We start from the raw sequence: 20,931 nt of genomic DNA, 5'->3' as shown, positions 1-20,931 counted from the left end.
TATCCTGAGCGAGCTGGCCTTTTACATGTTATGTTTCTGGCAGTGAACATAAATCAGTGTATGCTATTCCTTTCACCCACGTGTAGTGATATCTTAGGATATAACTCAAGATATGTATTTCAGGATCCAAATGGTTCTGTATAATGACCAAAAATTAAGCACTAATTATCCTTGAAGTCAATTCTTTTACTCTTCTTTCCAAATTGAGAACTTCTTTCACTGATCTGTTATCCTTCTCTAGGTACTTTCTAGTTTTCCCTTTCTATGTACTCATTAGAGGATTATTTCCTCATTTTCCTCTTCTATTCAATAAGCAGCGCTTTCATTAAAGCCATCAGTGAAACCATCATCAGGGTTAACAAAAATTCATAGGGAAGAGTTGAGGGAAGGAGCCAAGGCAGCTCTACTTACCCACCACCTGTGGGAGAGAAGTGGCCTCCATATCCAGCATTATCGAGCCTTTCTCTATACACGTCCTTAACTCAAACAGGCTGTGCAGGGACAAGGTGGCCACGTGAGGTTTGCTCCATCGCTCCCCACCTTGTTCTACCTTCTCCTCAAACTTGATCCACCTACGAGAGGGCAGAGCGACGAGACCGTGTTAAAGCAGCCGGCTCCTCGCAGACATACATCTCGGACAGAAGCGAGACAGCTCAACCGTCACGGCATACCGACAAGTTCAAGCACAGGCATTTTCCCACACGTCTCCGAGGCCACAAATCCACGATCAAGTTGCAAAGGCTTAATGAATCGGCATGTGTCAGCTGAGCGGCCGCAATGCTCTGCCTGCTGGTCAACTATTGCAAACGGGAGGTAAAACGTGTTATCTTTAATAGCTTTCACCAACACTAAAACTGACACCACCCTTTAGCTGATGTTTGCTCCAGGCCAAGAGTACACAGGCAGCTTCAGCGACTCAGCTGAGACCTGGTTGTTGCCTCCCCGGTTTGCACACCCGGTCCCTAACAGGACACTGCATCAAACCAAGCACAGCTCCTCCACCGCCGCTTCACCAGGCCCAACCGAGAGACAGAGTGGTAACTACATTCACACTTGAATAATCTCAGGTGAGAAGGGCTGAGCACCACAGCTCCACAAAAAAGCAGGGCAAGGGGGAGCAATCAGCATTTCTGGGAATAAGGTGACTTGTATTCGAGCATTCAAATCCGGACAATAAAATCTGAAAACTTCAGCCGCTGTCAAAACTCAGCAGCACTGAATAAATACTGCCCCGTAGCCACAGGCTGGCGGGAGGCAAAGGGTGGAGGGGAAGAGCACCTCCCAGCCAAACCTGAAGATGTTGTTAGCAGAGCAAGCGAGCCACCAAAGGAAAAGACACAAATTAAGGGGCTTGTCATTTCCCTCTCCACTCTTTAGCCGTTGTTTAATGATTTAACAAAGTAGGTCTGAAAAAATAGGAAAGCTCAGCTCATCTCTAGTTGAAGATTAGAGCAAAGGTTAAGTTCTGTTCTGTGCAAAATACTCCTGACACACCTAAAATGATGTTTCAGCTCCCCGAGCGCCAGGCTGCAGCCCGCCTCCACCTCCACGGCTTGGCCCCGCTGCGCCCGGCCAGGGGTCTGCACGGGTGGGCGGCCTGGGACGGAGCCACCAGCTCCTTCTGCGGGGTGGAGGAGGAGATCTCAGCCGGCTCCCACCTCCCCTGCGCCGGGACGAGGGAAGAGACGCCGCAGGCCCTCTTCCTTTATTGCAGCAGCCAGCTATGGCTTTGGTATCAGCTCAGAGTGCAGGACAAAGGAAGCGTTTTAATATCACCTAATTGCAAAGCAGAAGTGCTTTTTAATCCTGCCTTGAGATACTATTTTAATATATGTGGAAAATGAAAATCCCAGTGACTAATATAAGGGGATTATTAAGACAAAAAACCACACATGTAAAGGTAAGGAAGCTCATAAATTGGTTCAAAAGAATATTATTAACACCAAGTGAAATTATATTTAATCCTGAAAAAATGTGTTACTTGAGGATTAATTAATTATGCTTTTCAATTGCAATAATCTCTTTTTGAGACTACTTTTTTTTTTAAAGCTGCTTTTAAACTCAAGCTAAAGGTCTGAATTTGATCTCAGATTAATAAGGTTCTATTTAGTTCACAAAATCCAGGTACTTCCCAGGACACCTAAGGGACCTGGGCAGCTGCAAACCCACGGATTTCAAAGGCAACATGTTAGTGGGACTGAGACGCAGTTTACCCTGCAACAGCACGAAGGCTGCAAATTACAAAGCGTTTGTCTTTTCGGTGAAAGCGTATTCTTCACTACAATCAGTATTTGCTTTCTGTTTACTTTCCTCACTATAACCCACAATATAAACACAATAAACCACATTTAACTTACAAACCTGTTTGAACTAGCCCCCGCTCCACTGAGCACAGTCCCCAGAACGCCACTCTCCCCAGGGAGCCTTCAAGCCCATCCGTTTCAATGGGGATTGAAAGCGAGGTGCCTCCAAACACCCTGAAGCAGCTTTAGACGCTTGGTTCTTAAGTCCCTCCTGAAGCCCTGGTGCACACCATCTCCTGCCAAGCCAGCGTTAAGCAAAGCTGTCCACGTGGCTTCCCATACATTTAACCAATGCCGCCTTCTTTACTATTTTTTTTTTTCCATCTGTTTTTGCACAACAGCTCGCTCACAACTAGAAAGTTTCACGGGCAGCTGCAGAGCACAGGAAAAAAGTGCCGGCCTACCAGCGTGGAGGGTAATGGAGAGAGCAAGAGAGACAGCCGCAGGGTTAATGCTTCTTATCGCGTGAGCATAGAACGGTGCAGCTCTCGGGAGCTTCCCAAGCATTGAAAGCAATGCTCTCTGCAGCCTAGCAGCAGCGTACTGTTTCAGGGCAAGAGATTATCTCCACTGTCATTTGAGAAAACAAACAATCAAATTACCTTCCTCCTTTCTATCCCGCTCTGCTCTCGACAGCTACATATTCCTCCTGTCTGCCAGCTGTACTTCACTTACTTGTGACCACACCCGAGAAGCAGCAAGGTGTGACATACAACACCCACGGTCTGCCAGGGCCCTGGAAACAACGCTGACGGCTCCAGCAAGGCTCTCCTGGTACTGGGGACTATGGAATTGAGGTACCTCGCAAGCAGCATTGGCTCCAAAGGGCTGAGGCTGGCGAGAAAAAAATCCGGAGGCAACCAAGTGCCGCTGGTGGCAGAATACACCCTGCACTCCCAGCGTGTGCCTGGGGGCCAACGGCACAGTCCATGTATGCATATTGTGAAGCCGGCCAGCATCTCTGCTAACCGGGATGCAGGAGCTTTTCCTTTTTTTTTTTCCATTTTAGAGCATCAAAAAGGATTGGATAAAAGGTGTGTTAATGTTATAATGTGTAAAAGGGTGAAGGATAGAAACGTACTGCCTGACAGAGCTTACGTAATAAAATAAGACTGTAACAGAAGACTAAAAAAAAAAAAAAACCACTTATCCGCCATGCCACTGTCCTTTCGTTCCTTTGCTCTGTAACCTCATGCTCTTTCTACCATCTCCCTGCCTTGTAGAATGACAATCCCCACGCTACGGTGGGCACGTCTTGCTCTCCAAATGGACTGTACTGAGCCTCAAAACAGACTGGTGGCTTCCAGCTGCTGCAGGTCTCTTCCTTTTCCTAGCTTGCTCTGTATCCTGTAACTACCGCTGAAATGCAAACACGCGCACGTTAGTGCAAAGGCTTGTCCATCCACACCAGGTAAATCGATTACGAGCGCCAACAAAACGAACAAGGAGTGCCCAGTGACCCAAATCTTCAGGTTACCTTTTAACAGCAATAAACCTTCCCTTTTACTGCTCTACTTCTAACGCGTTTACACGGCTTTGTTGTGAAACCCTGTGTACGCTAAGGATGTTTTTCCAAAACGGCCCTTTATTGCGAACGGTGGCGCGACGCCACGAAGCGCCAACAGGCCACAGGAGCGCGCAAAGGAACACGCCACCCTCGCGCCCTGCTCTGTCAGAAACGTCCCCATCTGCAGGGGGACAACTATAGCCCGTCTGTACTGGGGCTGCAACACAGGCAGCTCAGCTCACAAAAATCAAGAACCAGGATGGGCAACTAAAGGTCCCCTTCTGGGAACATCTTTTATTTGGTAGCTTTAAGGTTCTCGCTAGAAATTTTCTGTGACACGTACCATTTATTTTTCTATTGCCCAAAACAGCTCTGGAAGGGATGGTATCATTTGCTAGATACTTTTGATACAATCCTCTTTCAAGTCTTGGACCAAAGAGCTGCAGCGAGCGGCTCAGCTGGCAGCTCCCCTGCCCGCTGAAGCGCAGAGCTGGCCAGCTTTAGCCAGTATGGCCTGCTGCAGGAGCCGCTCCGTAGCTTACAGCAGGTTTTGTTGTGCAAGATCAAGTCACTTCAAGGAAGCTACTGAAAAATCCTGAACAACCATACACTATGCAAGATCGCTATCAAGAAAATAGCATGCGAGTCAGGAGGGTGGGCCAAATTTAGGAATTACACAGTGCCTCAAGAGGGTGCTTAAAGCATCTACTGTACATATGTATCTTTAAAGAGAGAATCGTATATACAGCTCCATCCAGCACTTCTACCAAAGACGTGTGAAAGCACGTAAAACCAGAAATCATTTGCCAGAGAAGAAGAAAATCTCCCTTTTTCTCTACAGGCACCTGACAGTACGAAGAGCGCAGGCACATCCCACTGTAGGGTCCTTTCAACGCAAGAGCGAAGAGCTCCTGACAAACGTCCCGCCAGAAAAAAAAGCGCTTTGCGATCCGTCACGCAGGACTCGGGGCACCTGTCTGCTGATGGCTGCCACCTGTGGACTCAAGGAAAACAGAGCTTCCCAATATTCATACTGCAAAAGAGAGACCAAAGAGACTGCTCGATAAGAAATAGCACGGTAAGGTCTGAATCGTGGAAAAGCTCTAACAAAATGTCACGAAAACGCCTTCCCAAAGACCTATGCCTGGCGAGAGGGAAGCACAATTTCCCGTGAAAAGCAGAGGTGGGCGGTACAGATGACAAAATGCAAGTACTGAACTAATGATAAGAGAGAAGAAAAGCAATAAAGGGAGAAAAGGATGACCAACAAGTAAGAAGTTAAAGAGTAAAAGGTGAAAAGCCTTTAAATAGGTTCTCCAAGTGACCGAGAAGTAAAACTAAAAGAAGATAAGGGGGTAAAGGGGTAGGTGGTGGAGCAGTTCATTAAATCGCAGGTAAAGAAGATTAAGGTAACCAAACAACACGGGCTAACTACGAACACAGGAGGTACCCTTAAGACTGGAAGGTGGGGAAAGAGCTTAGCCCAGCCACAATAAAGGAAAATGAAAAGCCCCAGGGTAAGCGATGGGGCTTGGGAATAGGGAAGGTGGAGCCCTGAACCGCTCCCCGGCTGGCTGAGCGCCTCTTTCTGGTGGGACATTTCAGGCCTTCACAGCAAACAGGCTGCAATTAGGGGCTTACCTTTTATGGCAAAACCCAAGAAAGGTATCTTTACTGGATAAAACCATCAAAACTTTTTAAGGCTAGAGGCTAAACAGCAGCCTTTAGATCACAAATCCAATCCAATGGCTCTTTTGGTGGTGCTCAGAAATAAACTCTACGTAACTTGTGTCAACCAGATCAAAAAACCATGCCAGTGTTTTGGAATGGTTTTTTGACCAAACCAACAGCATTAGCAAAGAAACAGGCAGAGAACCTAACCAAGAAACTCACAGCAGGCAACCCAATCCAGCATTTAACACGCACCTTGAGTAACTTCCTCAAAAGAAAGAAACCTTTAGGGTTTTTTGCCTATTTAAAATGAATTTCAGCAGTAACTCGCTAGGAGAGGGACACTGTCAAAATTTCCCAACTTGTGGTGCGTGGTGGGGTCAGGCTCAAACCTACTTTTGGCCAACGAAATTGAAGTAGTTTTGACACACCTGCAGAGGCTTTATTCAGGCACCCATTGCTGACAGCTCCGGCCAAGACATCAGCATTCTTTGCAAAGCACTAGCAAGCCCATATGTCTGGTGGCTCTCCATAGGCAAACTACGCAAATAGATCTGGCACTCCTTTTTTTCCTAGTTTTTCTTTTAAAGGAATATTTAAAGATATCCTCAGTTTCCCTCATTTACCCAAGAAAGGTTCTTTGAGCTACACAGGCTCCTTTCTGTGGATTCCCCAAGCGACCCTGTAGCACAGCTATTACCCCAACTGAATGCTAAAAAAGCATTTCCTATGGGGGTCCTGTGCAGCTGCCCTTCCCTTTCAGGGTAAAGGAAAAGCGACCCACCTTGCAGTCTCCTTCCATTCCATCTCTTGTCCATCAACGGCCAGAAGTTCATCCAGCTCCGTGAAGAGCTGCGGGGGCGCCGGGCTGTCATCTTCCTCTCCGAGGATGAAGCGGATGCGTTCGGCAGCAGGGGAGACTGCAGAGGTGAAAATACTGCGGTTAACGGCCTGAGAGATGACCAGGGACGTGCGGCTCCTCTCCTTCCCCTTCTCCCCAAAGCCATTCAGCTGTTTCTCCACGCTGTCTTTTCCATTTGACATCCTAGTCGCTGCGGACGGAGGGGCGTGAGTGAGGGTACGTCTATCTCCCTCTCTCGCCTCTCACTTAACGTCTTAAAAGTTCAAGCTGGGAGTAAAGTTCAGGAAAACTTGCCTCTTCCTACAGTCCTTAACTATGTCACAGCAATTTGCAGCCCTTGTAAAAAAAAAGCACTATCAAGCTCAAAACCAATATGCTCTATGGTGCGTGCCCAAGGACCTTTCGTACTCTGATCAGCTGAGATCCTTCGCCCCCTTTTTTATATGACGTAAAACCAGTTTCAGCCAAACTATTTTGGGGCTTGCTGTGACAGCATCCCATAGCTGGCTTTCCCCTCCCTGCCAACAAGGCTCGGGCTCCCATTGGCCTGCGAGGCAGGCTGTAACCTCCCCAGACCTACTGCTGGAGAACACAGGAATATTTAACAGAAAGGTTGTCTCATCTATACATGAAGAATGCGACCCACCGCATTTAGTCAGGCACCAATGCACTGAAAAAAAACAACTGCTCCCATTGGGAAAAGACTTCCCATTTAGGCAAAAGAAACTATGTTCAACGCATGCCCTTCTCATAGTGCAAGCAAAGTTCATTTACATTATTGGCTCGTGAAAAATTAGCAGAAACCCTTTCCTGGTTAAGAACCACACGTGATTCAAAATTAAAACCCGAGAACATCACTGTCCGCATCCCAAGACCTAAGGGCATCTCCCAAAGGCAGCTGGAGCTCATGCCACAAGAGCCACCTTGCTGGATGCCTTCTCAGGGTGTACAGTTTTTTTCTGATCCTATCACCTTAAAATGAAGGTGTGATCATGTGAGATTTTAAGACAGACATCCTTTCTGCTGAATGTTTATTAGCATTAGAGTTAAACAGCAGACTATGAACTTTGAACAGTTCTGCTAAAAACTCCTTTCTTTTCAAAAGATCAGCTGTCTGTCTGTTGCAAAATAATTAATTACACCAGGTGTCCAATCACCATTGATTTTTCCAGGGTAAACAAAGTCTCAAGTTGTAATGTGAAAAAAGGAACCAGTAAGAAACATGCCCTTTCCTCCCCACCTTTTTGGTTTTTTAAAAGAAACTTTCATAGCTTTCTTCTTAAACTACGAAGCAAAGGTTGATGCAAACTGATTTCTTCATCAGTTAGGGTGATAATACTTTCATAACATAAACCAGATTTCCTTTCTATTGAAAGTATATTTGCAGCCATAAATGCCCTTGCAATTCCCTGGGCATCCAAGCATGCTGCCCCACACCAGCCCTACAACTGAGGCAGGAGGGATCACTCCACACCGAGCCACGCACCTGGAAACCCCTGCAGCACTCGGCCCGGACGGTACGGGGAGCACAGGTTGTGGGGCACCCTCGCACCTACCACTCTTTTGGCTTTAAATGTTTATAGAGCAGCCTCGTGTCCCTTCTTTAACATCCCAACCCAGCACCAGAGAAGGCAACCTCTGAAGAGGTCTTCAGAGGACCCCATGTCTTGCTAAATAGGCTGGAAAGTGATGATGATCTCTCACTTAAACGGGAGCAGGGACATTCACACGCCCCTCCCTCCTGCCGTGAAGTCCTCAGCAGCATTGCCTTCCATCACAGAAGCACAATCCCATTAAGGAAACCTATGAAAGCCCTGACCACCCCTTCGTACAGAGCACAGCAGTGCAGCCTCTCTCCTGGCCAGCTAGGCGTATCCACCCGTGTTTGCTAACACCGCCGCCGTGTCTGCACCGGTGAAACCCGCTCAGGCACCACAAACCGGTGCTGGTCCACACCTCTTCCCAGAAATCCCCATCTACTCTCCCCCTCCATTTTCACTTCCCTGAGACGCGGCCCCTACAGCTCTTCTCTGCAGCCCTGCCGACCCCCAGGACAAATAGTTAACTGCACGTACACCCCGGTGACCGCGTATCGCCACTCCCTTCCCGAGCTCGTCGTTTCAAGGGTACCGTTTCATAACCGCAGTTGCCTTAGCCACGACCGCCCCAGCCCACGTGCTGCAGCAGCCCTCCACCGCAGAGCGGCCGGTCTGCGCCTCTGCCACCACATCACGCTGCCCACCATTCAGCGAGATGCCCAGAGTGGCTCCACAAAGGCTTTCGCATTCCCTATCAGTCCTCCCTTTGAGAGAACCCGTCACCTCCCACAAACCCAAAAGCTTTCCTTTGATATGCTCCGAACAGGAGAGAAGAGTATTGCTAAGCTGGATTTACAGACGTTTAGTTACAGAAAAATACATATTAACCACCGTGGTAATTAGCACTCTTACACAACCACTAGTTCCTACAGATTTTCTTTTTTTCTCAGAATCTGTGAGGTGCATAATGAGCGTTTGATTATTGTACTCAGATGTAACAGACGCACTTTGCAGAACGGTTCCAAAATGTATCTGCAAACACAGAACCTGATGCATGAAAATTGTCCTTGCAATTATAAAAGCAATTTGGACTAAAAATCTGCATCTAAAACACCTTTAAAACAAACATTAGTCTAAATAATTAGGATTATCCTATTCTAAAAACACAACTAGGCGTAACGCTTGAGCTCGCCTTTGTACAGTCGGTCCCAACCAACCACTGGGGCCAGAAGCTTGTGCTGAAACCAACATACCCCAGCGTCAGGAGGCAGGGTTCGATTTCTGCACGTGCTTCAGGGCAGAGGCCTCTCACTAGGTGTACATAGGAAAAAATACCTCTTGAAATAGAGACCAAATATTCAGGTAAGGCCTTTAAACACAGAGAACTAAAAGACGATGCCTGGCCGAAGAACACACAGAACAGCTTATTGCAAGAGGTCACAGACTTCCATGATCTGCTTCTCCATCTACCCTTAACTGGTTTGAATTCAGCTCAAGAACACCACCGTCGAGCGGTTGCCGCTCTCCAGCCGTTCGGTGGTTTCGCAGCGGTGGAAAGGGCCTGGGGAATTGCAGCGGGACGACCACAGCTCGTGGCAGATGGTGTCTGAACTCTGCTGTCACCCTCCAGCCGAAGAGCAAGACCTGCTGGCGGAGTGCCCGTAACATGCATGTTCCATCATCTTCCCTCTCGGTCTGCACTCCTGACTCTCAATATGCTTTTGGATTCTGAACGGAATTTAAATATCACAGCTGGAAAAGCAATAAAATAAATTTACATCCTACTGCTTCAAAAAGCAACGTGGAGCACAGCAATCAGTTGGATGGAAGAGCCTGTAAGAGAAGTGACCGCGGCGCTTCCAGAGCTGCTGGAGGCCTTGGTTGCAGCCAATGGGAAAATTCTCTCTTTTCAGTAATTTTGAAGTGGTTTTATTACACAGAAGTGTTACCCCTGATCCTCGGATCCCCTAACACGATAATGCCACAACCACCCACGACATTTTGCTCACTGAGCATCGTGAGAGGCGTTACAGAAGCGCTCCCACCAAACCTGGACGCGCACCATAGGTCACCCCTTCTCTCTTTTCTTCTTTCTTTTGCTTTTGCTGATTTCCTATTAGCTGCATTTAACACAGATGATAAGGTCCAAAATCCAATTAAGGAATTTGCTGGGTCACAGGTCTCCTATAGCTCACTTTACCACATGTTCTTTATTGCGATTTTGTAGGTTAATGGGCCGTTTATGGGTTGTTTATGTGCTCTCTTTTAGCAAGGAGAACATATTTTCATCTTAATCTCCGGAGCGAACACTGTGTGCTCAGCGCAGGGCAGACAGCTGAGTACCAGGCTTAAGAACTGGAGAGCAATTAGCCCGGGGGGTGAACTCTGCAGACCTCCCCCTGCCTGACCTTTGAGCATCAACCCCACCAGCCTCCCCCAGCCTTGACCATCACCTTCGCTTCTACCTAATCCATCCAGTTTAGGAGCTGCTGGAACCAGCGCCATTAACGACAGGATCAGCTGCCGCCGCCGCTAAGTCTTTTTAGTATTATTTTCCTCGCTGTCTCATTCAAGAAACAACCTGACGATGAACAGACATATGTAGCAGAGAAAATGCTAATCCACAGATTTAGATGGCTACGATTATATTTTTCCCCTGAATGGGAGGAATTAAGGTATTAATTGCAGATGGTAAAATGCTCCAATGCAACATTTGAACAGAGATATCGCCATCTGTAAGCGACCCTGTTCCCTTTGCTCTTCTTGCGTTCAGTCGCAAGCGCTCCACGAGGCGGCTTATAAAATACATCACTTGCAGAAGAGAATGAACACATCAGCAGTTTCTCCTAGTTCAGTTCAGGCCAATTACGAGTACGATTTATACCCTCGGGTTCCCAAAGGCAAAATCAATCTCCATCAACAAAGCGAAATCTCAGGGAGCTCAGAAATAGAGAGAGACACATTCTAGCGCGACAACCTCAAATCAGCCACAGATGAACTTCCCAGCCCGACGTCGGTCCCACTCCCGCAACCGCTGGCTCTGTTGGGAAGCCTTCCCTCCCTCGCTGCCCGGCACGATGGAAGAGCAGGCGCGGCGCCTGTGGTGCTCCCCGCTGCGCACGGAAATGCCGGGGGGCTTCGTGCTACCGACCAGTATCCTAAAGTCACCTCCTGCTCCAGTGCCAAGTTACAAGCGCCTCGCTTGCCGTGGCTGGAAGTTGTTTCCGGGTGTACGATGCTGCCTTGGGTTTGGGGGACGGGGGGGGATTCATTTGTGTTGATGTACAATTAAACAGCCTCTTCTCCAATCAACCAACACGGTTTTCCTCCTGTTTTTTCAGCTTCTTGTTGCCTGTGACGCTTCCATACGCCCTTGGGACCTGCACCTCAGTCAACCGCTTCCTCCATTCAAGGCCAAAAAGACCATCTCACATGAAGGTCTCCATTACTCTGGGGTACATCAGCAGCTACAGAAATCCCCAAAAGACCTGGTGTAAATCCTTCCTCAAAGCCTGTGGTAACATTATCAAGGAAGGCTATTTGTCAAACGTGCTTTCCAAATACTTATTAAAATAGGACATGATTATACTGCCATTAATTTCTGGGGTTGCTCTCACTCAGCCAAAACCTGGTTCAAATCCTTCTGAAGCCAGAGCAAGCTAGTTAAACCTGTGCAGGCACTGTCGTCAGATTTGAAGTCGTTTTCTTTCTAGTTCAGCTGACTTCAATTCCAAAACCAATCCATTACCCACAACAATTTTAATTGTGTGTTAATGTCTATGCAAGACCTTACGCAGTTTAATCATTTCCCTTATGATCTATACCTCTGATCAACTGCCATCCATTTTCCTGACCGTTCTTGCATAGACAAGCCCCGGAGTTTGAGTGTGTTTAGACGCAGTTCAAGGCATTATCTGGGGGTAAGTTTCTACTACGGATAACTGAGGACAAAACCCCATGCTCCAGTCAGCATTAGCGATGCGAGCAGCAAACCAGGCAGTTTTATTATTCTAATCCCCCTAACAGCAACAACCCCTTCTCTCTCTCTAGGCTTCACGCCTTGCAGATCACAAACAGCGAGACACAAGGACAGAGCTCTGCAGGCTACGGACAGTGCAAAGCTGCTCCGAAGGACAGGAGGCCAGGAAGAAGGGCGGGGGCGGGGGAAATCACAACTCACTTGAATTTTGATTCTCCCTTCGTACCGACTCCAGCTGCAGAGCAGACTGTGGACACTTACCATCTCCCCTTGGACCCCTTTCACAACAGGGGTGTCATCAGAAGCAGCAGTAACCTGGACCAGCGCCGATTACACTTTGCTGATAAGACCAGAATTCACGCTATCTTCATTTCGCAGCAAGATTCTTGCTCTGCATCTACCTGGCTTGATTAATGTAGGCAAGAGCTAGTTCAGCTACTCAGTTTGGCAAGAACTGCTTCTGAATCGAGGCCAGGGTAAGATTTCACAGTGAGAATGAGAGATAAGACTTAAGAGCACCACCTAAAAGCATGCAGGAAAGGCTTCTATGGCTCACAGTTTGACCAGCCTCCTTGAAAGACTAACCCAAACGGAGTCACACCTAAAACCAGGAGCGACTAAAAATCATCGTATGGGACATCTTCACCGGTTCATGTCTGGCTTCTGACACACCGAGCCAAGGCCACAAGGTAAGGCAAAGGATGCACTTGGTTTACTAGCGTTTCTGAAGCACTGCATAGACTCTCCCTGCTATTCTTGCACCTTTACGGGTAAGAACTGTTATTCCCATTACAGAAGAGATAAAGGTCAAACTAGGTAATACCAATTTCTGCAGAACAACCTGGCTGAGAACTGATTTCCTGATTCCCTGAGTGCTCTATCAAGTGAAAGCATCCTGAGGCGCCCCTGAAGAAGTCAGCTGCACCGAGATTTACACGTGGCATCTGCTTCACAGACCTGTTTGCACCTGAGAACGCTGCTCGGTGACCGCACATCGGGCCTTTCCCAGCGTCTCGCAGAACCCACCTCTGGATGATCAACCCTCCAGCTAATCGCTCTAAGCAAGCGTGAGATTTTCTTTTTTGCTTAGTTTGTTCCTTTTCTTACAAACGATCACTTTTTGACGCTGCACTCAGTGCTGGCCGGTCACAGGGCAGATTAGACTTGTCCACAAGCTGAGCTTGGCAGCCTGCGGGGAACACTCGCCACGCTACCCAGCTCCCAACCCCGGGCCATTTCTTTCACGACTAGAGTGGGTACAGAAGTGGAGAATGCTATTCAAGCTGCCTGATCCATCTTGAAGCAAATATCCCCCCCCATCCCTCAATCGTGACCCTTTACAGCACATAATGAATAGCACTGGCTGCCTCTCGAATAATCCATTTTTTCCTGGACTCTTGTACTGCATGGTTGTACACATTCTGCTGTAAGCTCCTCTGCAGCATGTGGCATATATTAAGTCTTTGATCTGCAAAAAATCTTCAGCATTAGACAAATGCTTGCTAATAACACATTCTCTCAAGTGCCAGAAGAATGGCAGCTTTTACATAACAATTTGCTGAGCACTCTCAGCTCCTTTTGTCTTCAGTGCTCTTGAGATCATGTACGAAAGTTTTGTCTACAGATATTTTATTGAAACATTCCTTGGGGATACAGGGACAGAAAAAAAGACCCTTCTTCCAAAAATGTCTCGAATCGACTCATCTACAGCAGACAGCTCAAAACAACATCACCTAATGAAAAAGCTGGCCAGCCTGAACATAAAAGGCACTGCCTATAAAAGAAGTCAGACTGCTAATTCCAAGCACACAGTTATGCCAGAGAGGCCATCGCATGCTATACCGCCAGTCTAATTATGAACTCCTCCCAACGTTGTTCCACGCAGGAGAGGCTGTCAATAACTGTTGGCAAAGTTTGCCCGGTTTCTTCAGCTGCAGGCAGTAACAACGGTGTCCATATAACACGTCAGGAGCAGAGGCAGCTGCATATCCCAGGTGAGATGCATTATTGATAGCCTCCCACAGATACACAATTAGCAGGTTGAGCCAGACTGAATGTTTAATACATGAACGACGCGAGACTCTGCCTGCTCAAATCGATGCAAGGTTCCACCGACCGCAAGGGTGCGGAATCGGGTGTATGTGGGTCGCGCAATTCTCCGGGTATGCTGCAGCTAGATGCTCAGCAGCAGCGACTGGCTTCCTAACTGCTAGAAAACAGGGAATCTCTCTTTCTCTATCACTTTTTTTTTTTTTTTTCATTTTCTACATTCACCGAGTGCCATTTTTCATTACATCAAAGGCAGCGATGCCCCTGACGCTTCTTTTTACTGAACAACTAGCCCATGCTTCTGTACTGTAGCCTGTGCCCTGTAACAAACCGCACTGTTTATAAGCCCTGGCATGATATAAACTACATAACAAGCAATTCATTACAAAATATGGATAACAACGGTATTTTTTGACTAGCCCTGGAGGTCAGCCATCTTACTTCCAAGTTGTGTGAAACTGCTACAGCAGCACATTTTTAAGGAGCTATTACCGAGCAGCTGCCAAAAAGACTTTAATAAAGAAAAAGCAGCATCTAGAGAAAGCCTGGCTTTTTTCTGAGCTTTGTAACATTTCCCACCGTCACACAGATACGAGATGCTGTCTGGCACCACACCTCCCTTGGACCTGAGTTCAAGTCAAGTCTCCAGTTAAACCATTTAGCAGCACAGTGGCTGCCATATATAACAAAGTTCAAAAATTGCTCCCTAGTTCTCAGCGTTTTTCTTTTTCTTTGGCTTTTCTCTGTTTTCCTGTTTAAAGCAGTATGGCTTTCACAGTCTCTTGCAGAGACGTGCGCTGTTTACCTCTCTGGAATCCTGCCAGGGTTGTATTCTAGTATCTTAAACGTCTTCACCACATCAGTGACCGTGCACAACCCCCCTCCCCGTACCTCCATCGGCGTCAACAGCACAACGTGGGCACAAAGCATAACATAAGCTAGCACAAGAGAAAATACCTGTCCCTCTGGCGAGCAAAATAAGGTACCATTTTCTTTTCCAACACTAACGGGGCTCCCTCAAAGACAATTTTAAAACTTGTCTTGATGTGATGCAGTCCTTGAACAAGTGTGGTCATCTCCTTGCGTCAGCTACAAGCCCTCCTGCCTAACTGTTAATTCAGTTTTCCCCCAATCATTTACCTGTGCCCCTTTTTTTAGGTAATGGCGAGAGCACAGTGACATTTTTAAGGACACACCTATAACAACTCCGGGCTCTTTTTCTGGATTTAAGCTTCCATGCGGTGACAAGAAGAAACTTCCCTTCCCTCTCTGCGCTTTAAAACCCGCCCTCCGGCTGCAACAGACAATTTTATGCCTATTAAGCTCTTCTCACAAGCAGGATTTCATCACTGTCTGTTTGTCCAGTTCAATCAATCTCCATATCAGCTCTGGCCATTTCAGCACTTCTAGAAGCCTTCTTCAGTGAGGGCTCGACAGGAGACAACCGACCCGCAGAGGACGGACGCCAAGCGCAAGCGTGCAGGGGTTTTCATTTTTCATTCCTGTAGCTTCGGTGCGTGCCGAGCCCGCTGTCCCACGTGCTTTTCAGCCAGTGTCTCTGGCTGAAATGGAGCCCATCTCTGTTGCCAGGCAGTATTTCAAGGAGTACTGAATGTCTCTGGCATCCAGCACTTTTTGCTTCCAACTCCCTTCATTCTGCCCCGTTTTACGTGTTGCCAAATACCTCGTCCACTTCAGGCATAGAGGGAAAGCGCGTTATTGTTCCTTACTGTCGTTACAGCAGACCAACTGGTGTACGGGAGCAAAATGCACACACTGAGAGCATTCCGCAGGTTGCTATTTCTTCACGATCACCTGCTCTGCCTCAAACACCACGGCGGAGAGAGATGCCACAGGCTCCCAACAGCCACGAGGCTCAAAAGCACAAGTTATCGCTGGGAGAGAGGAAAGAGGGAGAGCTAAATAAATTAGGTCTGATTTTTCCATTGCCTTGCACACAGGGCCATTATTTACCAAGCGGGTATTGATGGCCGGGTGCCAACCCTGTGGTTTCATCTGGCAGAGGTGTAAGTGGCAGGACGAGGCGCTGGGGGTCAGACACCCAAGCTGGGTACCGCAAACCTGGCCAGAGAACTAACAAGAGAAGCCCTATTGAGGCGAATCTCGTTTTCAAGGCTGACAAATACTTCTTCAGCATCCAGCACGTGACCTTTTCTCTGCCAAGTGTAAAACTATCAAAGGTGGGGTTCAGTACTAGGCATCGTTTCGGGCAGCAATGAGTACAGCTCTCCTGCTTGGGTTGAATCAAGAACAGCAAAGGGGCACTGCAGCGGTTGACAGCGGGAAAAATGAAGATACAGATAAACACGAAGAGGTTTCTCTTACTGATGTAGCTAGAACTGGTCCTCACCAGAGCTGGTGGTGGATGGGGAAGGCACTCCCTCCTCCCTTTCTCCAGGGAGATGAGGAAGCCATGTTGGCTGTTCCGACAAACGCGCATCTCCACACTAGCAGCACTAATGTGTGGATTTGGTAGCCTAAATCCATTCTGAGCTTAGGAGGCCACCTTATCTTCAATATCAGCAGGAGGAAGGCGCCAACCTCCTTTGAGATGGGTTGAAAAAGCTCAGCTTTTTTTTTTTTTCCCTTCACCTTCTGAAAAGCTTCATTCAGCGACAAACTGCCCTTTTGGCTCTTAAAGGTTAACAGCCACTTATCTAAAAAGCCGCAAAGCCAGTGTGAGAATTCAGACAAGGCTTTCATTGACTTGGAGAGCAGCAGGATTTGGCTTGACAGAGCGCTTAGAAAACCAGTTAGTTTCATGTTTGGATGCTGGTTTTCCTCATAATTCCCTGCTGCAGCGAAGCAAGTTCGATCAAGTAGATCCATCTCTTAACACCTGCAATTTTGGGTGACTGCATTTATTCCCTATTTTAAATCCTGATGAAAGCCTGTCCTCAGCACTTCCCTCACTTGGCATCCCTGGAGACATTACTATCACCCTGATGAAATTGCCACCCTCCGTTAGTAGTGTGGCAAAGCAAAGCTTTTGGTGGATAAATCACTTCTCTGAGAGCTTTTTCTTTTTCCCTCTGAGTCAAAACAATTCAGAAAAGGGCTCTTGGAACAGTCTTTCAGTAGCAGAAAGACCCTATTGAGACACAGGCACAATAACCAGTTTCGTTCCTGCCTTTAAAAATTAACCACCATTAAAACTTGAGGCTCGGAGTGGCTCCAGGCTGCCAGCGGCACGGTCCTTCCAACTGCCTTCTCAGAAAGAAACTCCTGATTCAACTTGTTCTGAAAAGCCTGGTGACACCTCTGCAGCTCTTGCACATCACCGGTTTCCCCTTGCAACGGCAAGTAAAGTTCAAGCTTCCGCCTCCTTTTTACTCTTAGCCTCACGGACTTGCCCCCCGCCTCCGAGGTGAGCACTAAACCTCCACAGAACACGATCATGCTGGAAAAAAACAGGCTTGTTGGCTCACCGACAAGGTCCGTGCACAAAGGTTTGCACCTTCAGATGTGCCCCGCTACTCTGGAGCGGAACCCAGACAGACCAAGACCTGCAAACCCATCCCTCCGCACAGGAGAAACCCAGTTGCTCAGTATCTCTCGCACAGCGAACTCGAAAGGTTGCATAGTTGGATCAGCTGCGGGCAAGAGATGCACATAGGTCCGTGGTTTGGGCCCGTTCATATAAGCCCCCAAACGGCAGACGATGTCTCATAAGTGAGCAGAAGGGAGGTAAACTGGCAGGCTATCACACAGCGGGCGTTTGAGCAAGTGTCAACAGCAAAAGCAAAGGAGAAAGGAAAACAAGTTGACATAAAAGACATTTGTAAAAAAAAAAAAAAAAAAACAACAAAACCAAGAGAAGGCCAATGAGATGTTCATGAAAAGCGATGTCAGGCTAGCAATATATACCCTTCCTTGGCTGCGAGTCAGCTGGCCAGATTCTGCGGTTAACCTTGGCGTCTACTGTGCAGAAGAGGAAAGAGCTATTCTCATCAGCCTCCAAAGTACAAGAAGGAAAATTGGCTCAGGCGAGGCAATAACTTCAGCGCATTTGCTGAGGACTCACCTATTCTGGAAGGTAGTTTTATGGCTTTAAGCAAATTTCTGTAATGCAATCAACTAAATATAAGTATAAAATATTTCCACTTTTGGGAAATGAATATAGCTAGGATCTATACTCGTCAAATTGTCTGCAAAAAAAATAACAGACCATTACCCAGTCTATTTATACAGTACAACTAAGCCTAGGCCAGCTTTCAGTAAGTGACTGTACTGTGATTAAGAGCAATATACTCAGGAAAGAGATACTGCCAAAACTGTGGAAGGAAGAAAGCTAGTTCAAACAAACCTAGCTTCCCCCCCCCCCCCCCCCCCCGACGGAAAAATGAGAGATCTGGTATCTAGAGACGCATTTGGAGACCACTTAGGGAATGTGAAGCGAGGCGCACAGAGGTAGGTATACTTCTACCAAAATAACAGGGGCTCAAAAGCGGTAAGGGAGCACAAATGGACAGAATCAGGAAGCAAAGCCCCACTTCACTGTACCATTTCAGATCATCTTAGTCCAACACAAGCCTAGGTCAAAGCAAAACTAGCAAACGTAAGGCAGATCCAACCAAAAACTGGAGAATAAGTACAAAAGGCATACGAGCAAAATTAATTATTTAAGAACATTAGCAGCAGGAGCTTGAGAACCGGTGGGTGACCCGGACCACCTCGGAGTGAGAGAGCCAATTAAGAGGATTAAAGATTTTGCAGAAAAGCAAACGAGCCGCTTCTTGTGTGAAACTTCCCCACATAGGTGGGTGGGAAGACACTTAACCTTTTTCAAAGGCTAACACGTGAGGCAGCTCGGACATGAAGGTGTCTGCAGAAAAAAAGAAAAGATAGAGATGGGCTCCAAAATAAGCGCCCAAGACCCCTCGTGCTCACACCTCACAAGACCCTGTCCTGCCCCAAGGTTTTAGTAAGGTCTGGAACATTTTGTACAGCCTGAAACCAAAGATGACAATAACCAATCCAGGAAATCACCAGGAATTGGCACCCAACTAATTTAACACACTTTACCACGGGATACCACCTACTGCAGCAGAAAGAAATTATTTAACCTGATTTCCATTTCTTTCTAGATTCCAGGTAGTGCCCTTTGGAGGTTTTCTACCACTGTTCAACCACACTGAGGTTCCAAAAAGTGCGCAAGGTTAGGATGCCTTTATTTTTCTTCCACTACTAAAAACACAGCGAATCTGAGCTGCCGCAGCCTGTTTGGACTTACACAGACCGGGGCTGCTGTAGTTAAAAACAAAACCATTAGCAGAGTTCTCGGAACCAAAGCGCTACTTAAGCAGATTTTTTTCCCTTCTTTCTTCTAAGCTCCTAAATGCAACTTTAGCAATTATTGCTTTATGTAATTGCCTAACATTTAATGTTTACAGCAACATTTTACAACTAATTTACATGTAGTTCACTAAATGCTTTAGGGTTAATTGGTCTTTTGTTGTGCATTAAGTAGCTTGTTAATTATTAGACAGTCGGGAGGAAAAAACAAGTAGGAGGTCAGTTCGAGGATGGCTTGGACTGAACAGAACGACTGCTTCTCATTAGCGACAGGCACAGGGGTTATTTTTGCCTAAGCATTGACCTTCCTAATGGTCAATGCCCTGTTTGGCCCCAAAGCAGGCAAGCCGTTGGTGGTGTTTTAGAGGATCACGTTGTCTCCTGTGTTCCACCTGTGAGCAGGAGGATACCTCATGTACTGACCCTCATCGCTTACACCATGGGCATGTGAGGAGAAGGTGGAACCACAGGAGCAGAGACAGAGAAGATGCAGTTCTTTGTGCTTGGCTTGAAGAACGTAACCGGGAAACTGACCTTTTTCAACACGCTTCAGATGAAATGGGTGGAACGAGGAATGCAAGGAGCATTCAGAGGGATGTTTCCCTCGGCCAACCCTAGACGACCAAAATCAAGCACCCCCATTTCCCAGTTTCTTGACTAGAGCACACCCAGGCCATATCTCAATAGCACATTGTGGCACAAATAATTTTGCATGACGTGTGCTAAAAGGGAGGCTCAGGACACGTGCGCATTCTCTGCTCTGAGCGCTGTCAGCCCGGATGCATCCAAACAGATCAGAATGATTTGAAAGGTAAAAATAATCAGTGTGCCTCCTCGGGTCTCTGTTCCACCTGCACTTCTGCCTAACCAAAGAGCGCTTTGGACATGATATCCTAACTTAGAAACCAACATTAATAACTTAATTACCAAGTTGGCCCTGCTCTGAGCAGAGGTTTGGACCAGATGACCTCCGCAGCAGCCTTCCAACCTAATTTATTCTTTTCCATTAGCGAACTCCACATATAGCTAATCTCCACTCCAGTTATCACATCTGCTGCCCAAACGTGAGCGCTTTGCCAGGTTTTCAGAACAACTTTCAGTAATGAAGAGAGACTGGAAACCCCATGCTGGTTTTAATGATCTGCTTGGCTTCGTGGTCTGGGAGTTGAGATCAGAAACTAAAGTAACAAAAAGCCAACTCTGTATATTAGAAGTATTTGCAAAAAAAAAAAAATAACCAACCCACACAAAAATCAAACCAAATGCATCCAACTTGAAAAATGTATGTGCTGTCTTTTCTGTGCAAAGCGTGCCCAAGGCTTCTTCTCACCAAGTGCTCCAGCTCCAACTTCTTTGGCCTTTGGTAAGATGGAGATATTATTAACCACGTGTCCCGTAGCAGCCCAAAACGTTTCGTTCAGGAGTCCGCACCCAAATGACTCTGGATGCTGCCCAGCCATACCCAAGTAGGCTAAACGGAGACACCAGGAGCGATTAAACCAAACTGACTGGAGGCTTGGGTTCAAAGTGCATTAGAGAAATCGCATACGTTTCCTGCACAGACATTGTCATTCAGAATTCAAGTGACCTTTACCAGGTATATCTTGACTGGAGGTATTACATACTTAACTCCATGAAAGATATCTTTTTTGCAGGACCCTCTACGCTAACTCACTCTTTGGAAACGCCAAAGGCTGCCCCAGCAC

At 47.1% G+C, this 20,931-nt stretch overlaps 1 protein-coding gene across 9 annotated transcripts in view; it reads right to left on the bottom strand.

Moving 5' to 3' along the window:
* The window catches only part of SLC4A4 (solute carrier family 4 member 4), a 231,685-nt gene that overhangs the window by 91,246 nt on the left and 119,508 nt on the right, over nucleotides 1-20,931 (bottom strand). For all 9 annotated transcript variants that reach the window (XM_064450722.1, XM_064450721.1, XM_064450714.1 and 6 more), the window contains 2 exons: nucleotides 6,266-6,401; nucleotides 412-572 (listed from right to left, as the gene is read on the bottom strand). In XM_064450722.1, the coding sequence (XP_064306792.1) occupies nucleotides 412-572; nucleotides 6,266-6,401 (297 nt within the window). The remainder of the gene's footprint in view (nucleotides 1-411; nucleotides 573-6,265; nucleotides 6,402-20,931) is intronic.

The sequence above is a fragment of the Phalacrocorax carbo genome, chromosome 4 (genome assembly GCF_963921805.1).
Source record: "Phalacrocorax carbo chromosome 4, bPhaCar2.1, whole genome shotgun sequence".
NCBI classification, from domain to species: Eukaryota; Metazoa; Chordata; class Aves; order Suliformes; family Phalacrocoracidae; genus Phalacrocorax; species Phalacrocorax carbo.
Note: the sequence above shows the minus strand (reverse complement) of the source record. Positions and strands in the feature narration are given on the sequence as shown.